Raw genomic sequence first — 18783 nt, forward strand, 5'->3', positions numbered from 1 at the left:
GATTTTTCACCTATGCGGTGTTTACATGAGACATGAGACGTAGGTTGTTATTGGGTTCCATATATAGAAATTATCTTCCATTTATACAAACCAGTGGCTTCTTGGAACAGGGAAGACAGCTTCAACTACAATCATCCAATCCTGCATGGCTACCAAATAGCAGGTTCTATGTCTTGTCTCAATGAAACATGAATTCAGGAAAAAGGGCTGTGATCATATAATATTGTTTTGCAGGATTCCTAAGCCTAATATAATCACAGCAATTTACAGCCTATTTCCTAGACCACTAGCATTTCATACATAAAAAGTCATTTCCTTTGTAGAAATGTATTTATCAACACTAATCTTTCTCGGAAATGAAAATTCTGAATTCAGGGGAAAAATTGGATGTGAACTCCCAAGAGTATGATTAAGTTTGCGCGCATATTTAAACTAACCATGGGCATTACAATTGGCTTTGTTGTTTATGCTTCATGCCACGGCGGCAGGAGAGAGAATCCTTGATTGCACCCATGATACTAAATCTTCTCTTGTTGCCACAAAACAACCAGCTTTTTCTTCACTCGGTGTGAAAGGTGCAGCGAGTTTCTTCACATGTGAAGCAAAGGCACTAGCCAACCCTTGAGAGAACTTATGAGTTCCTGTTCCAGTGTTTGCTGAAAATGCCTCCGGCAATGCCTCTTCCCGCTGGACGATTTTGGATAGAGTCCCCATCCACTCCTCCAATGCAGTGTGTGCTGCGCCAACAGACAGTGATCTAACATCCAAACACCACTCGTCCGCAGTTCTATTATGTAGACCTGGGTACAACCCATACAGGGTTCCCAGATAGAGCAACTCATGGGCTCTCTCATGGAGACTTCTGTTTCGGCATATATCTATCAAACAATTACAGAATGGTCTTCGAGCTTCAACTGCTGTGTCAGTGAGTATGCCTCTGAATTCCTCCTTGAGGGCTTCAAAGCTAATTTTCTCTTCCAGAAGGTTGACAAAAGCAACCAGTTTCGGGTTAGCTTGCTGTAAACAAGCAAGGACTTTACTGGCGTCCTCAGCCCCCTCACAGAAGGACACAACAGACAGCAAACACCCACACAACCTATCATCTGGCTTAACCCCTCTTCCCAGGGAGACCTCAAAAACCTTAACCAAATCATCAATTCTCCTAGCTCTCCCCAAGCACTGACTCAAACAAGTGCACCCCATGACATTGATCTGAACACCAAGCTCAGACATTTCGTCGAACAACTGCATTGCCCTGTCAACATTACCCCCACTCCCATATATATTGAGCATGGCAGTATAGCTCCAGCTATCCGGCCTGCAATGCTCTGACTTCTTCATGTCCTCAAACAGCTTCTCCGCCTCCTCCTCCAACCCAAGATCCGCGCACATACTCAACAGTGTGTTATACAAAATAAAGTCCATTGGCCAGCCATTCGACCTCATTCTCTCCCATAATTCCAGTGCGTCTCTAGCCCACCTTGCCTTGCCATAAATCTTGACCAATGCCGTTAACGTTTTGGCGTCTGGGATAACACCGGAACCCACCATTTCCTCAAACAAACTCCTAGCCAAACCAGGCTTTCCAGCCTTACCCATTGCCTCTAATAGGGTGTTGTACACAACCAAATTAGGCTGCACCCCAAGAGACTTCATCTCTTGCAAAACATACCTAATGCCATCATAGTCCCCAGCCTCACCAAACATCTTACCCAATACAGCAAAAGCTATTGGGTCAGGCTTCCACCCACTAGCTCTTCCTCTTTCATACAAACTAAGCACCTCCTCAACCTTCCCCAATTTGGCGTAAACATCTAAAATGGCAGAGTAGGTCACTTCGTCAGGCATCAGACCCGTCTTGTACATCCTCTCAAACCACTTCACAGCCTTGTCAAATAAATTACACCTTTTGGCACAGGTGATAATGGTTGAGTACGTGATGTTGTCAAGCTCAACACCGGTGCTTATCATTTCATTTGCAAGCTCCTCAATGAGCTGAAACTGTCTCCCAAACCTCAAAGACTTCATTGTGACATTATAGAAGATAGTTTCCATGGGAAACAAATTCTGGGTCTTGATCCAATTGAAGAAAAGATAGGTCTTTGGCCATGGCTTCAAACTATTCAGAAGCAAAAGTGCATTATCCCTAGTGGGCGGATGTGGGATTTGTTCGAGAACAGCCAAGAACTCACTTTCATCAGAGGACTCAGACTCATTGATCTTTTTAGCAAAGAGCTTGAGGTCTCTAATCTGAGGGTTGTAGGAGTAGTTATGGCGCTTGTGGCGTTGGAGGGAGAGCACAGAGGGTTTGGGCTTGGTGGGGTTGATCCAAGTGGACTTAGGCTTGGATGCAAGATGGGTTTGGCCAGAATGGTCTCCGGTGAGGATGGTTTTGGAGAGGGGCTTGAGCTGTTCAGACAGAGAAGGGTTTTGGTGGTTGGTCTGCTCTGAATCAGATGAAGTTGGTTTCGGTTTCGGTTTCGGTTTTGGAGGAGACCTGGAAGAGGAGTTGCAACGAATGGTGAATGTATTGGAGGAGAATTTGGTGGATTTGGAGAACAAATTCGGGTACTTTGTTGTGTGTGAGGGATGTGGAATGCTGAAATGGACATCAACACCTGTGCAGAGCGTAGCGGAACCCATAACTCCCAATTCCCCAACTCCTCACAAAGCGAGAGAGAAAGGGCTCAGCTCCTAGATACTTGTTTCAATTTCTGGATATTTTTGTAACCTTATCTCAACTTCTCAACCAAGACTAGGGTATCCGTATCTCACAGAGGGGTATAAAAGGAACTAGACAGTTGGGTCTTAGAGGGAGTGGGCAAGGGAAAAAAAAATGGGTTAGAGATCCACCGAAGTGGAGTGCCTTAACCGGATATGTGTTTACAGGAAAGCCCGAAGGCTGTTCCCGACCCTGTCAGGGGAAATGCCAACCGTCTCTCCTTTCTACGAACACAAGTCACTTTCCTCGTCGAAGCGTATTTTAAAGTCTAAAAGCCATCTCTCAGTTGTCGATGTGGGAAAATTCCTTTTAATTGGGCTTGTACGGGTGTGGGCACGTTAGATTCTTGTGGATTTCGGGCAGACTCAACTTCTAAGTGAAGTGCATTAGATTTGAAAATTTTCTTAAAATATGGGTTAAGATAGTCTAAATTCATATGAGTTAATTAAAGAAGGTCTTACTCTCAAAATATACATAAACTTTCAAAAATATTGAGTTAGAGCATATGTGATAATTGGACAACCATTTACTTGTCACGCACAATACATTTAATACTCCAAAAACTAGTAGGCAAACTATCATGTGGGTGTTCGGTTCTTGAAGATGTTTTTTTTAACGGCTACTTTGACCTTTTAACTCCCATATATAAAGCTCCATACTTCATTTATTAAAAAGGAAATTGTTCCAAATTATTCTTAAATAATCTTTTTGTACCTTCGGAAAATATTTTACATGTATTGAGCTTAAACTTGCATTTCATTCTTAGTATACTTTTCAATCCTAATTTCCTAATATTTTTTGAGTAAAAATTTGTAAACTAGGAATTTGCATTAAGAAATTCATTACTCGTAAACCTTGTGAGATGAATTCAAATGTGAGAAATCACTTAAGGAAAAAATCTAAATGCGAGTTATCACTTAAGATTTGCTAAGTTGGGGTATTACTTGAAAAGTTCAAGAGTGAGATGTCTTTTTAAGAAAATTATAATTGTCCATTAGAGATTATTAATCTAAGTGTAAAGTTTAAGAGTTTGGTTTGGAAACCTTGGTATGGTAAAACCTCAAACTTGAAATTAAAATTAAAAGAGAGTAGATGTAGGTCAGGATTGAATCGAATCCTTATAAATCAGAGTTCGCAATCTCTCTCCATTACTCCTTTTATTTATTAATCTTTATTGTTTTTATTATAAAAGAGATTCAATACCCAATTCACTCCCTACCCTCCCTCTATTGTTTACCTTAGATTGGTATAAATATAATTTGAATCCTAACCAACATGTGTATTATTATTTTTTTCTATTGTTTTTAAAATTTCTACAAGTTTTGATAAATTTGTCTCATTGATTTTTTTTTTTTTTTTTTAAATGTTTGTCAATATTTTTTATATATATCTATAAAATCCAACTATTGAAGTGTGGTATCCCTCATTAGATATGAGAAAAAGTTTTTAATTTGATATATATATATATATATATATATATATACTCATTTTAACCTTATAGACGTATTGTAGAGTCGTGAGCACCCCTTTGGGTTAGAGCCAACAATGTTCATATGGTTGAGAACAAGTCGGGAGAGGTGAGTTACAAATGGTATAGGATAATTCTCAACCTTTGTATGAATGTTTGTTTGGCCTCGTGAGGGATATCTATCTGTTTGACTCTACAATCTCATGTGACACAATAAAGACGTTGTGTTTGTATGGAGGTAGAAGAAAAAGTTATTGATGTTATATATATATATATATATATATATATATATATATGAGTTCCTCTTAACTTTATTGATGTATTTTAAAATCGTGAGAGCCCCTTTGAATCAAAGAAACAATATTTACACAATTGAAAGTGGATCGTTAGACTAAATATCTATCAAAACCAACATTTTTAACCTTTCCTTGACTTCCTTTGTTGCTTAATGACATCTTTGGAAAAATATACATCTTTGGAAAAATATACGTGCTAAGCAAGCCTACAAACTTCACCCTCTTTCCTCAACATCTCCTTCAATATTTGTACATTGTTGGATCCTTCCCTTTTCAACCGTTAAAAGTAACTTGGGTTAGCGTACAAAGATTAGTGATGCAAAATTAATTATTATTTACATGGTATTATGAAGAGATATCTTAGGAGACGACCACTGACATACTTCATTCTCCCATGGATGGTGGGGGTGGAGTACTTCATCTTGTCAGGTACTGACAAGTATCATAATGTTATTCTTACATATCCATTTTTCAACCTCATCAAAGATACACTTTAGGTTTAATACTTCATGTGGATGCCAATAAATTGCTTTCAAATTAATAATAAATCGTGTGAAGAATAAAAATAGTAAAAACATGAAGCAACTTTTCTATACGTTCATGTTCTTACATGTCATTTGAAAATGTAAGTTTGAGATGGTATATTAAATTGTTAAGATTGAAATAAGTAAGATGAAGTCCTTGTTTTATGGTGTGACAACTTTAGTGTCTGATGCTTTTTGCCCATCTGCAAGAAGCACATCAAAATTGATTATCGCTCAAGAAAGATGTTAAAGATCAAGTTAATCATAGTTTGTGATATCCCATATCAGATAAGAGATAAAAAAATTTAGTGCTATATAAATATAAACTCTTATTTATACAATTGGATTTGAGTCGTTACATAGTTAATATATCTATATACTCCTTTATCTCTCTTCATCTCTCTGATAGATACTCTGGGGATTCTTGATGGAGCCACAAATCACATGGTTTGTGCCCCATCCTTTTTGACTTCTTTATTTCAAGTTCAAGGATAAATTGTTAAATTATCCAACGGATCCTTAGCCCCTTGATGGAGATACATATTGGTTCTATTATAAAATCAAATACAATCCTGATGGTTTGGTTGAGAGATATAAAGCCAATTGGTTGCTAGAGACTAAAATTAAATTGACGGACTTGACTACAAAGAAACCGTTTGCTCCTATTGAAAAAGTGGTCACCATACCATCATTTTAGATATTGAAACGATTCGATATTGGCATCTTCATCAATTAGATGTAAATAATGCATTTTTACATGGAGATGTCTACAAGGAACTTACTCGTGGTTAAGGATGAAAGGAGAAGACAAAGGTATGCAAACTTAACCAATCCTTAGATGACTTAAAGCAAACCTCAAGACGATTAATGACGTGGGGTATAAGCAATTTAAACCGGATTATTCATTATTCATATGATTAGAGGGGAGCAGTTTGTTGTTGTTTTGGCGTATGTAGATTATGTTATCTTAGCAGGAAGTGATTGGGAGAAAATTTATGAACTCAAAATTCTTTAACAAATTGTTTTAATATCAAAGATGTTGGAAACTTGAAATATTTCTTGGGAGTTGAGGTTGCTGGGTCAACAAAAGGAAAGTAAGCACTTACAATATTTAGAGGATACGTGATTCTTTGGTGCAAAATCATCAAGTTTCCCATGGAACAAACTTTGAAGGTCAGTAAGGCTGATAGTGAACTTTTAACAAACCCTTCTTCATATGGCAGACCTATTGGAATGGTAATTTACCTACTAAGACAAGACCAGATTTGATGTATGTTGTACATGGGTTGAGTCAATTCATGGAGAAGCCACGCACACTGCATCTAAATACAACCCACAAGTGTTGAGGTGTATGTTAAATAAGCACCATGTCAAGGGAAATTTTTATTGGCCAGTAGCTAAGTTCAATTGAAGGCATTTTATGATGCAGATTGGGCAAGATGCATGGATACTCGGCAGTCAATTACTGGATATTACATATTAATTACTTGGCCAATCACCTATTTCTTCCAAGACAAGCAAGCAAATAACAATTTGACGTTCTTCCATAGAAGAGTACAGGTCTATGGCATCAACTTGTAAGATCAATTGGCTAAGATATTTGTTAGAAGACTTGAAGGTCAATCCCATGGGAGCTTGGAAGAGAGAGTCCACCATTCCCTTTCCTGGAGTGATGTCCTATTGATCATCCAAGGTATCAAAGGCAAGGCCTTTCCATTTGTCCTTTAAGGTCTGCTCATCCTCATCAACTTCCACAACAACCTTGAAGTTCCCAGATGAAATCCCTTAGGTGGGCAAGCTTGGAGTTCACCTTCTTCAAGCTGTTGCCCAAGAACACAGAGCTTGGAACCAAAGCTCCGGCACCATGTTGTTTCCTTCTTATTAGCCACTAAACCACAGAATTCAAACGAAATAGCAGACTCCATCCAGATTGGTAAGTGCATCTAATCACTTACCTTCAAATGGTCAAAAACTAGAACCAAAAAATAACAACTGAAATGCATAAGAATCAGAACAATAATAAGAATAACTGCTCACCTCCAAAAGTTAAGTGATTTCAAATCCAATCAACTCATCCAGGAAGAAAAACCTGTCAAGACGAAAAGGATCGAACAGGTTTAAGTCCACAAAGCAGGCTACATGCCAGTTCTTTCGGAAAACGATATATTCCCCCAAACCACCACCATAATAAAAATCCTTAAAGAAGAAAAAGGTATTTTACCCAATTCCAATGTCATTGCTTTCTCATGTATTTTCGCTTTTTTATTTATCACGCAGTCTTCAACATACATCCAAATCCATTTGACCACTACCCTATCGACCTTTTCTTGATGGACTGCTTCAAGCGGGCAACAAATTTTCACAAGTGAAAGACCCAATGAAATTTTTTCGGCTGGTTAATGGAGGAAGTCAAGCAATTTCTTCAAAGGTGGCATGATTACCCTTGATCTCTCAATGATCCGCAAACAAAATCTGGACTCAATCCTCCAGGCCAATCTTAGCCCAAATGCTGCTATTCTGTACTGTGTTGGTGGGATTATATGGGTTAGGCATAAAAGGTTTTCCTATTAAGTTTAAGACCTGAGAAATCCAAACCAACAAAGGCAAGAGACAGAATTGGTTTACGGGAATCATCCACAGCCAACTAGAAAGAAACTTACCTAACTCACTTGTCATCCTAAGTCATTCACACAGTCCCTATTGCAAAATGTGTGCACCTTTTACATGCCTTTCCCCATTCCAATTCGATCTCAACCTTCCTCCCACTCTAGGTAGCCGTATATGGGATAATATTTATTCTCTACCAAGCAGCATCCTTCTGTTCATCCACTGCTTCACTAACTTAGTGTTCATTTTTTTAAGGTTAAGTAGCGTTTTAAAATTTTTTTTAAAAGAATTATAAAAAACTAGTCAAAGCTCACATTAATGTACCGACTCTTCTCATTATGTCACTCTGGGATTTGCTCCTAGCAAGGAATATACCAGGTTGGCTTGTTTTGCCGTGCAGCATCTATTCTCGTTGGCTGTTCCATGGATTGTCATAATGAAAGCCTAAAATAAAAAATGAGCAAAATAATGATCAACAACAATTGTGCTGCCAAAATCTTAACCTGCTCCCCACCCATTCTAATGTACACTACAAAAGTTTTTTATCAGTTTGATCATCTCATTCATTTAATTAATTCTCCTTAAAATCACAAAACTATAATCAAACTTTGAGTCCCTTCTCAATAAAGATGAACCAAAATTTTGCCTTGAATGAAAACTGATTATTCTGCAATATATATATATATATTAGTTTTTACTATTTCTTTGAACAACAATATCACCAGAACTTCTTTGTGGTGGGTGAGAGAAATATACATACCAGTCAACATCTGTAACACAATCAGGTGAGAATTGAGAGCAGTTAAGGCCTCTTAAGCAGTAGTTGCACTCACAAACAGGGCTTCCATCAACAACCAAACCATCCAAGTATGCTCTTCCATGGCCGGAGCATGTCACTGCTGCCACTGCTTTTGCTTCCTCTGCTGCTCCAACTCAACTCCCCTTTCCCACCCATATACACATAATTGCTCAAAAGCAGCACATTAAGAATCACAGAACATGCTAAACACACAACATACATGCAGATTTGGATTTCAGCCATGCTTTCTTTATTGGAGACTGGGTCTTAGTTTTTCCAGAAATTCTCATTCCTCTAAAGGATTCATAAATATTAAGCTTGCCACAAGAGCCTTATGGGTTCAAATTAATCAGAAAATATAAGAGTGAGAGAAAGGATAATTTAATATATATAAAAGAAAAAAAATGAAGGAAAAGCAAACAACATGAAGGCCAATAAGATGTATAAGTTTACTACTACTCCAAAAATTGCCACAAAGGTTTAGGGCCTTGTACCAATGAAAAACCAATGGATGGCCCATGCCATGACTTTATAGTAACAAGGCTAATGGCTGATGATTCTCAAATCCTAGCATGAACAGTTTCTCATTCTCGGAATATTGATTCTCAAATCTGTCTCCCTCTATTTAAGCATCCCAAACCAAGACCAACCCAAACCAAATAGATCTCAAATAAAGTGGTCCACATATGCATTAACTCAGTTTTGGAGGAAAAAAATAGAGGAGAAATAAGGAAAGAAAAAACTAAGGAAAGAGATGCAAAGACACAGCCTGAATGGCAGGACCAAATGTGCCAGATGGTTAGGACTGTATTGCTCAATGAAGCACTACTACTGATGCATATAACCCTGCCAGTGAGGTATACATCCAACACAAAGTTCAGAAACTGATTTGAAAGAGAAGAGTTCTTTGTTTCCTTCTTTCAAGGTCTGAAAATAACCTTTTTCACATGGGCTTTCAATTCTTCACTGCCCACAATTTTTGGTAACTGTGATATTAATTTATGGCCCACAAGCCAATTATGCATTGATTTCCCTATAAAATATATTAATATTTAAAAACACCTCAAGAAATAATTAATATTATGTAGTTGACAATATTTCAGATCCTCTTTATATTATTTTGAGGACCACCTGATTCTAGATTATTTTCCAAATACATATACAATACATACCTTGAGCTGCTTAGCCACATCTCTAGCAGAGGATCCATACACTTCAATCCTTGAAATTTTCCAAACTGAAAGGCTGTAAAAAAAAAGGGGGGGGGGGGGGGGGGGGGGGGGAAATAAAGATAAAAAGAAATTTTCCTTATCCTTAATTTTCATGCTATATTTTCCTCAAAATTTTCATAGCTGGAAATCATGCTAATTTCTAAATGTCAAGGTCATGGTCATGACTACCAAAACTCAACAAAAACAATATTAAAATATCAAAAACTTTTCATGTCAATTTTCTTTGGCAACTCCAATCAAACTCTTAAAAATAGGCTTGATTCCCACCTGCCCTTTAAGCTGCCACAAGGCAGATTGGATCCCAGGTTTTCTCCTAAGAGGCAGCTTGGGTGCTAGCAAGTGACAACACCACTAATTATTCCAACTGCTGAGAACACACCATTACTTTATAGAAATTTGAATGTTAAATGGTTCGATCACCTTGAGTCTTTCGGAGGACTGCATTCTAGGTCAATATATTCTCTGCAGTTTCAACCATAAGAATCATGTTTCAAAATGGCAAAATTAAAATTTCCTTTCACTCAGTTTCAACCATAAGAAAGCTGCCCAGAATTTCAAGGGGACAACATCCTTTGATATGTTAAACAAGTATGATAAATAAAACAACAGAACTATATAGAAAATATATACCATTTACTACTCATCATGAGGAACCTTTAAGTGTGGGTTCCAACAGTGCTTTGATATGAGTCTCTACTTTCTTCCGGATCGAGGAATAAGGCAAACGCTCTATAACGTCACCTCCAAAGGAGAAGATGAGAGCCTTTCTAGCAGTCTCTAAATCAATACCACGCGCCAAGAAGTAGAAAAGTTGGTTTTCTTCCAGGTCACTAATTGCAGCTCCATGGGAACACTTGACATCATCAGCAATGATTTGGAGGTTGGGTTTGACATTTACAGTTGCCCGAGGCTCAAGAAGAAGGCTTCTTGTTAGTTGCCCTGCATCTGTCTTCTGTGCGTATCTGCATGATGGAAGCAGATGTAATAAAAACAAGTCAAACAATTTGAAACATCCTTTAGACTGCCCTTAAGCTATTGGTGACCATTGAACAATATAGGTGAGAACAGGATATGAAAAGCATTATATGTGCATCTTCAAAGTTGAGTGTTCAGACTAAAAGAAATTTCAAGTGAGTCATTTTACTCAATTAGCTCAACTATGGCACAGGGGGGAACAGACAAATTACTTTTTTCCATGGCCTATTGAGTTCAGAGATGTTTTAAATGTCTCCTGAAACAGTTAACTAAGCAAAAATTTTATTCATTATTTATTTATTTTTATAACAAAGAATCCACCCAGACAGCAAGCATTTATTCTAGCTGCAGGTGAAGCATATCCCAGGTGATATGAGCCCACCCCTCTACCCTACAGTACTTAAATATACTCAGGGACCTCAAGTTCATTTCCAGACAACACTATTGCTTAGCTACACCTTGGTAGGTAGTTAACTAAGCAAAACTATGACTTGAATAACATGACTGCATTTTCAACCAGGGAAATTCCATTTATTACAGGCCTGAACAGACATCAAATGTGCTTAGAGGCAACAGGCAAAATCTCATCTACCACAAGATGAAAAACTGGGTGGATAAAGCAACATGAAATATATAAATATTAATAAGTGCCAAAAATAAAAAAATAGAAGCACAAAGTACGCAAGAAGTATACAAGTGAGCTAAGTCGATATGAAAGATCAATACACATGTATGTGTGAAAACAAAATCAAAATGATCATCAACTTAATAACATATCAAGCTGATGGATATTCACACATAGGAGTGCACCAAAAAGTTATAGTATATGTTGAATATAATGTATTTATAGTGTATAACCTTTCCTTGTTAATATAGGACACATGTATGGTAGTTAGGACTCCTAGCCTTGTATATATATATATTTCTCAATTGTAAGTAGATCATTACATTAATGAGAATTAAGGTCTTTCTTCTTTCTCTCTCTCTCAACATGGTATTAGAGCCAAGGAAGAAAACCTAATTCTTTCCTGTTTCCCATGTCATCAACTCTGGGAAACCTTCCAGTGACCGTGTTTCATTCCGGTCACCTTCCACATCTCCCAATACTTTCCGGTCAGTCGGATCGTCGACAGAAACCACTCACCGCTGGCGAACTTTTCCGGCGACGTATTTTTCCGACACCGACCATACCAGAAGGAGCGCCTGGAGGAGATCTCCAACTTTTGTGAAGGCACCGGCACCAAAAGAGCATCCACGCGCTGTCCACGCGCAAATTTCCTGCCGGCGGCTGCATTTCACGCGCCGGCACGTGAGGGCGCGTGAGGCCTTTTCCGGCGACGCGCCTCCCCCTCCAGCTTCGCCTGACGCCGACCAGCCTCCCTACCTCCCTGGTTCTCCCATCCGAGCCCTGCACGTACCTCTTTTGGGGATTTTTGTCTCCGTCGGCCCTCCAAACAGTCTTTCCGGCGAAGCTCTGACTACTTTTTCTCCACTCCAATCCCTGCACGTGCCTTGGGAAGTGTTCTTCTACCTTTCTGGTGGTACCACGCCGCGATCTGAGGTCGTCTCCCTTTTTCGGTGGTGCCACGCCGCAATCTGAAGCCGTATTAGGGCTCTCTTCGATCCAAACATACTTCATTCTCCAGATAAGTAGATATGACTACTAAAAATTCTATTTTTTCCGCTGTTATATCTGGATCTCCTATGATTACTTCGGAGAAATTGGTTGGCAATGACAATTATCTTTCCTGGTCTGCCTCTGTTGAACTTTGGTTTATGGGTCAAGGATATGAGGATCACTTGATTACACAGGAGGCAGATATCCTTGAGGTTGACCGCGTACAGTGGAGGAAGATAGATGCACAGTTATGTAGTGTATTATGGCAATCGGTTGATCCCAAGATTCTTCTTCATCTTCGGGCCTACAAAACTTGTTTTAAATTTTGGACTCAGGCCAAAAGATTATATACGAATGATATCCAGCGTCTTTATAAGGTGGCTTCTACTATTGTCCATCTCAGCCAACAGGACTTGGATCTATCTACTTATATTGGCCAGATTGCCTCTCTTAAGGAGGAGTTCTTGACTGTGATGCCTCTTACTCCTGATGTTGGGGCTCAACAAACACAGCTTGACAAGTTCTTCATGGTTCTTACTCTTATTGGCCTCCGTCCGGATCTTGAGCCCGTCCGCGATCAGATTCTTGATAGTTCATCAGTTCCGTCCTTGGATGATGTGTTTACTCGCCTCCTCCGTATCTCCTCCACTCAGACTTTGCCATTTGATAGCACTTCAGATTCTTCTGTGTTAGTTTCTCAAACTAGCTCTCGAGGAGGCCGTAGTGGTACCCGAGGTAGAGGTCAACGTCCTCATTGCACCTATTGCAATAAACTTGGCCACACTCGCGATCGTTGCTATCAGTTACATGGACGACCTCCTCGCACTGCCCATGTGGCCCAATCCTCTGATTCTCCGCTGCCTCAGCCTCCGAGCTCTTCCGCATCTCAGGCTTCTGTTGCCTCTATTGCCCAACCTGGTAATGCCTCTGCCTGCCTTACCTACACATCTTCTCTTGGACCCTGGATTCTAGATTCTGGAGCTTCTAATCACTTATCTGGTAATAAGGATCTTTTCTCCTCTATTACTACTACCTCTGCTTTACCGACTGTTACCTTAGCTAATGGTTCTCAAACTGTGGCTAAAGGTATTGGTTTGGCCCTTCCTCTACCTTCTCTACCTCTCACTTCTGTCCTTTATACTCTTGAATGTCCTTTTAATCTTATTTCCATCAGCAAAATCACTCATACTCTTAATTGCTCTATTACCTTTTCTGATAAATTTGTGACCTTACAGGACCGGAGTATGGGGAAGACGATTGGCATGGGACGTGAGTCTCAAGGCCTCTATCACCTCACCTCGGATTCATCTCCTGCAGTTTGCATTTTCACTGATGCTCCTCTCCTCATTCACAATCGTCTGGGCCACCCTAGTCTCTCCAAGTTCCAGAAGATGGTCCCTCGTTTTTCCACTTTATCGTCGCTTCCGTGTGAGTCATGTCAGCTTGGGAAACATACTCGTGTCTCGTTCCCAAAGCGTTTGAATAATCGGGCAAAGTCTCATTTTAAGCTTATCCACACTGATGTTTGGGGTCCTTGTCGGACTGCGTCTACTTTAGGATTTCAGTATTTTGTCACTTTCATTGATGACTATTCTCGATGTACTTGGTCATTTTTAATGAAAAATCGAGCTGAGTTATTCTCTATTTTCCAGAAATTTTATACTGAAATCCAAACCCAGTTCAATATTTCTATTCGTGTGTTACGCAATGACAATGCCAGAGAATATTTTTCAACCCCATTTACTTCGTTTATGTCTCATCATGGGATTCTTCATCAGTCTTCTTGTGCTCATACTCCTCAACAAAATGGGGTAGCTGAACGCAAGAATCGACATCTTGTTGAGACAGCTCGTACTCTCCTCCTCCATAGTAATGTTCCTTTTCGTTTTTGGGGGGACGCTGTTCTTATCACTTGTTATTTGATTAATCGTATACCCTCCTCTGTCTTACATGATCAGATTCCTCACTCTCTTCTCTTCCCTGACCAACCACTTTATTTCCTTCCTCCTCGTGTCTTTGGTTGTACTTGTTTTGTTCATATTCTCACTCCTGGACAGGACAAGCTTTCCGCCAAAGCCATGAAGTGTCTCTTCTTGGGATACTCCAGACTTCAGAAGGGTTATCGTTGTTATTCCCTTGAGACTCATCGATACTTTATCTCTGCTGATGTCACCTTCTTTGAGGACTCACCATTCTTTTCCACCACTTCTGAGTCTCTTCCTGTTTCTGAAGTCTTGCCTATTCCCATTGTCTCCCCACCTGATGCTATGCCTCCTCGACCACTTCAGGTTTATCATCGTCGCCCTCGTGTCGTTGCTCCTCTCTCTTTTGCTGAGGCACCTGCTGACTCACTTCCTATCCCTTCGGCTTCACCTACCCCGGCTCTGCCTTCTCCTAATGACTTACCCATTGTTGTTCGGAAAGGTACTCGCTCTACTCGTAATCCTCATCCCATTTACAATTTTTTGAGTTATCATCGATTATCTTCACCCTATTCTGCTTTTGTTTCTGCTATATCCTCTGTTTCTCTTCCAAAGAGCACCCATAAAGCTCTTTTCCATCCAGGCTGGCGACAGGCAATGGTGGATGAAATGGCTGCTCTGCACTCTAATGGCACTTGGGATCTTGTTGTTTTACCCTTGGGTAAATCTACCGTTGGCTGTCGTTGGGTCTACGCAGTTAAGGTTGGTCCTGATAGTCAGGTTGATCGCCTTAAGGCCCGCTTAGTTGCTAAAGGCTATACTCAGGTTTATGGTTCTGATTATGGTGACACATTCTCTCCTGTTGCCAAGATTGCTTCTGTCCGTCTGCTTCTCTCCATGGCTGCCATGTGTTCTTGGCTTCTTTATCAATTGGATATTAAAAATGTCTTCCTTCATGGTGATCTTGCCGAGGAAGTTTATATGGAGCAACCTCCTGGTTTTGTTGCTCAGGGGGAGTCTGGTTTAGTATGCAGGTTACGCCATTCTCTATATGGCTTGAAACAATCTCCTCGAGCATGGTTTGACCGTTTTAGTTCTGTTGTTCAAGAGTTTGGCATGCTTCGCAGTACAGCAGACCATTCAGTTTTCTATCATCATAACTCTTTGGGGCAGTGTATTTATCTGGTTGTTTATGTGGACGACATCGTCATTACAGGCAGTGATCAGGATGGTATTCAGAAACTAAAGCAACACCTTTTTACCCACTTTCAGACCAAAGACTTGGGGAAACTCAAGTATTTCTTGGGAATTGAGATAGCTCAATCCAGTTCTGCTGTGGTCCTTTCCCAAAGGAAGTATGCTTTAGACATCCTGGAAGAAACCGGTATGTTAGACTGTAAACCGATAGACACACCTATGGATCCAAATGTCAAACTTGTACCAGGACAGGGGGAGCCTTTAGGAGACCCCGGGAGATATCGACGGCTCGTAGGTAAATTGAACTATCTCACCATTACTCGTCCAGACATTTCTTTTCCTGTGAGTGTTGTTAGTCAATTCCTACAGTCACCATGTGATAGCCATTGGGATGCTGTAATCCACATTCTTCGATATATCAAAAGTACACCAGGCCAAGGTGTGTTGTACGAGAACAGAGGTCATACTCAGGTTGTTGGTTACACAAATGCAGATTGGGCTGGCTCACCCACAGATAGACGTTCCACTTCAAGGTACTGTGTTTTTATTGGAGGTAATCTAATATCTTGGAAGAGTAAGAAACAAGATGTAGTGGCCAGATCTAGCGCTGAAGCCGAGTATCGAGCTATGGCTTTGGCAACATGTGAACTCATATGGTTGAGACATCTTCTTCGAGAGTTGAGATTTGGAAAGGATGAACAGATGAAACTCATATGTGATAACTAGGCCGCATTACATATTGCATCCAATTCAGTCTTTCATGAAAGGACCAAACATATTGAAGTTGACTGTCATTTCATTAGAGAGAAGATCGCATCAGGATGTGTTGCTACAAGTTTTGTTAATTCAAATGATCAACTAGCTGACATCTTCACTAAATCTCTCAGAAGTCCTAGGATTAAATATATTTGTAACAAGCTTGGTGCATATGACGTATATGCTCCAGCTTGAGGGGGAGTGTTGAATATAATGTATTTATAGTGTATAACCTTTCCTTGTTAATATAGGACACATGTATGGTAGTTAGGACTCCTAGCCTTATATATATATATTATATATATATATATATTTCTCAATTGTAAGTAGATCATTACATTAATGAGAATTAAGGTCTTTCTTCTCTCTCTCTCTCAACAGTATACTATAACAACCAAAAATGATGAAATGAAACAGGATTACCTGTTGACTTTTATATTCCCATCAAATACAGCTTGTCCGAGTGAATGGGCCACAATGCACTTGTGAAGTTGCCGGGAGTACCCTCGTGGATGGTCCAGGACTAGTCTACTATGTAGATCTTGTGTTTGGTCACCAACAGACAAGTGAAAAGCTGACAACTCTGTTACTGTATCTGGGCCGACTTGCTGGATGTTGACATTATGCCTGCTCAATTTTCCACCAGTACTTACCTCTATAAGCTCATAGGAACTAGAAGATCCCTACAAATGATTAACCCAGATTTATAAATCTAATCATTTAGAAATCTAATGTTGCTGGAGATACTCATTATGCCTTAATCAGGATATTGCTGAATAGGCAGTAAACATTAAGATTGAGGGACATTGGTATTGCAGCTGTTGTAAAGCTGAAATTCCACCAGTTGCTGAGAATTTCACAATAAGTAACTGAAATTCCAGTTTTGTAAGGCAAAAAAAAAATTAAATATAATAATATAGACAAGTAAATACTGTTTGTATAAAGAAATCATAATAAAGTTCAAACCATTTGTGAAAAATAGGGCAGGAAGTAGTTATTATGGTAATCTTGTAGAAACATTGCATGGTAAGGTCTTTTGTTGAAGTTCCTAGAATATGACTTATTCTTATAGAGGAATAATACTCAAGCACGATTGAAGAAGCTTCATGCTGAAATTGCTGTTTTGCCAATATTAAAATAACACTATAAGGCCAACAAATAATAGGATGTGATAATGTGACAGTGTAGCCTCATACTGGGTTGCTAAATAACCAGGATTTGTCCAATGATAAGAATTTGCAACTCAACCAGTAAAAGAAAATCTAATAAATTTGAGGGGAAAAAAAGGGCTCATATTGGCAGAAATCAGAGTGGGCCATATATCAAAAATGGTTTTGTGAATGAAGTTTAGACTGAAATCAATAAAATCTCAAGATATACCCACATCATCTCTGTTTTATCAATTGCCTTAAGTTAAAGTAAACTGAAATTACTACTTTGTGTGCCATTAACATGTACATTAAACTCAAATGCCTAGCTTTCTCAATCAAACAGATCAAAAATCAACTTTGAATAATAAATTCAACAACTAGCTAAGCTAAGAAAAGTAATTCACCTGCTGAACTGAAGTCCACTTGATATGAGCAGCACTCAAAGACTGGCTTTGAATGTAAGAATGCTTCACTTTAGCCCCTTCCCCAATCACCACCTCAGTAACTGTATTGGCCCAATAACACTTGTTCTCACCTACACCCACATACTCCTCAATCACACCAATCTCCCCGCCCTCCTCCACCAAGACAAAAACCCTTGGATTTGACACAGGTAACTTCTTAGACCCGATATCCCCACCCTCAACGGAATAATACACAATATGAAGGGGCATTTCCACGCGACACCCAGCCGGAACATACACAACAGCCATGTCCGGTGTGCCCAACCCGTTGAGGGACCAAAACAGGTCCCCTTCAAAATTGACCACAAATTCAGACACCCTTTTCGTGATGGTTTCAGAAGGGAGGCTCGACAGGGAACCTACGAAAACGCCAGTGGGCAATTGGGACAAATTGGAGAGAGAATATACAATGTGGCCATCCACGATGGAGAGATTGGGAAATTGGGTGTCGGTGGAAATGGCGATTGAAGTTGGTGGGTGTGAAATAGGGGTGACTTGGGAGTATCTGATAAGGGAAGTGTCTGTGAAGCGAAAGGGCTCGTCTTTGCGAGAAGGCCATGGAGTAGAAAGCACGGTTTGTGAGGAGGCGTCTCTGAGCTTTTGGAGAGGTGGTGGAGAAGAGGTTGAAGAAGAAGAGAGAGAGTCCTCTAGGCTTTCAGCAATCTGGAGGACAAATGGGTCGGAGAAGGCTGCCCTAATTTTGGGGGTTGAGCGGGATTTGGGAGTTGGGAATTTAGAAACAGAGGTTTGTATGGATAGTTTAGGGTTTAAGAGAAGGTGAGGTGAAAGCAAAGTAGCAGCCATGGTTATGGCTGTGGCCGATCCCAGAAAGTCTGCGAGGCTACGCGTGGCTCACTACAAGGCTGAACCCCGGCCATCCCCAAGAGGGATGATAAGGACCTTGCTGTGTCCAGCGGTCCAGCCAATAGTGGCACGTTCGGTCATGTTTTAAAAAATAGCTATAAATTATTTTTAGGTATAAAATTTTATTAAGGATTTCAAATATAACGTCTCTCAAAGATATCGTATGTTTACATATAATGTAAAAAAAA

At 39.7% G+C, this 18783-nt stretch overlaps 2 protein-coding genes and 1 non-coding gene across 5 annotated transcripts; all 3 read right to left on the minus strand.

Annotated features, from left to right (window-relative positions):
* Positions 1 to 173: 173 nt before the first annotated feature.
* Positions 174 to 2882, minus strand: LOC117928347 (pentatricopeptide repeat-containing protein At5g46580, chloroplastic). The gene has a single exon (XM_034848244.1). The coding sequence runs from the start codon at positions 2641 to 2643 to the stop codon at positions 472 to 474; it is 2172 nt and encodes a 723-aa protein (XP_034704135.1). The 5' UTR covers positions 2644 to 2882; the 3' UTR covers positions 174 to 471.
* Positions 2830 to 2956, minus strand: LOC117908222. Its single transcript, XR_004650174.1, has one exon. It is a non-coding gene; the product is annotated as a U6atac minor spliceosomal RNA (small nuclear RNA).
* Positions 2957 to 9588: 6632 nt separating this feature from the next.
* Positions 9589 to 18647, minus strand: LOC117934129 (protein ABCI7, chloroplastic). 3 transcript variants are annotated; one of them, XM_034855774.1, is made up of 4 exons: positions 17672 to 18647; positions 16540 to 16799; positions 10279 to 10610; positions 9589 to 9661 (listed from the first exon to the last, which is right to left on the minus strand). In XM_034855774.1, exons 1-3 carry the CDS (start codon positions 18533 to 18535, stop codon positions 10292 to 10294), a joined length of 1443 nt encoding a protein of 480 aa, XP_034711665.1. In that variant the 5' UTR covers positions 18536 to 18647; the 3' UTR covers positions 9589 to 9661; positions 10279 to 10291. The 3 variants fall into 3 exon arrangements, with proteins under 3 accessions (XP_034711665.1, XP_034711661.1, XP_034711654.1); XM_034855770.1 differs by lacking the exon at positions 9589 to 9661 and adding an exon at positions 10007 to 10110; XM_034855763.1 differs by lacking the exon at positions 9589 to 9661 and having other exon boundaries at positions 10137 to 10610.
* Positions 18648 to 18783: the final 136 nt, after the last annotated feature.

Source organism: Vitis riparia, chromosome 2, assembly GCF_004353265.1.
Source record: "Vitis riparia cultivar Riparia Gloire de Montpellier isolate 1030 chromosome 2, EGFV_Vit.rip_1.0, whole genome shotgun sequence".
In the NCBI taxonomy this organism is placed as follows: Eukaryota; Viridiplantae; Streptophyta; class Magnoliopsida; order Vitales; family Vitaceae; genus Vitis; species Vitis riparia.

Coding starts and splice junctions, on each gene's coding strand:
- LOC117928347 (XM_034848244.1), bottom strand. CDS start 2,643: ATGGGTTCCGCTACGCTCTGCACAGGTGTTGATGTCCATTTCAGCATT.
- LOC117934129 (XM_034855774.1), bottom strand. CDS start 18,535: ATGGCTGCTACTTTGCTTTCACCTCACCTTCTCTTAAACCCTAAACTA. Junction 16,800..17,671: donor AGTGGACTTCAGTTCAGCAG/GTGAATTACTTT, acceptor AATCATTTGTAG/GGATCTTCTAGTTCCTATGA. Junction 10,611..16,539: donor GGGAATATAAAAGTCAACAG/GTAATCCTGTTT, acceptor TCCATCATGCAG/ATACGCACAGAAGACAGATG.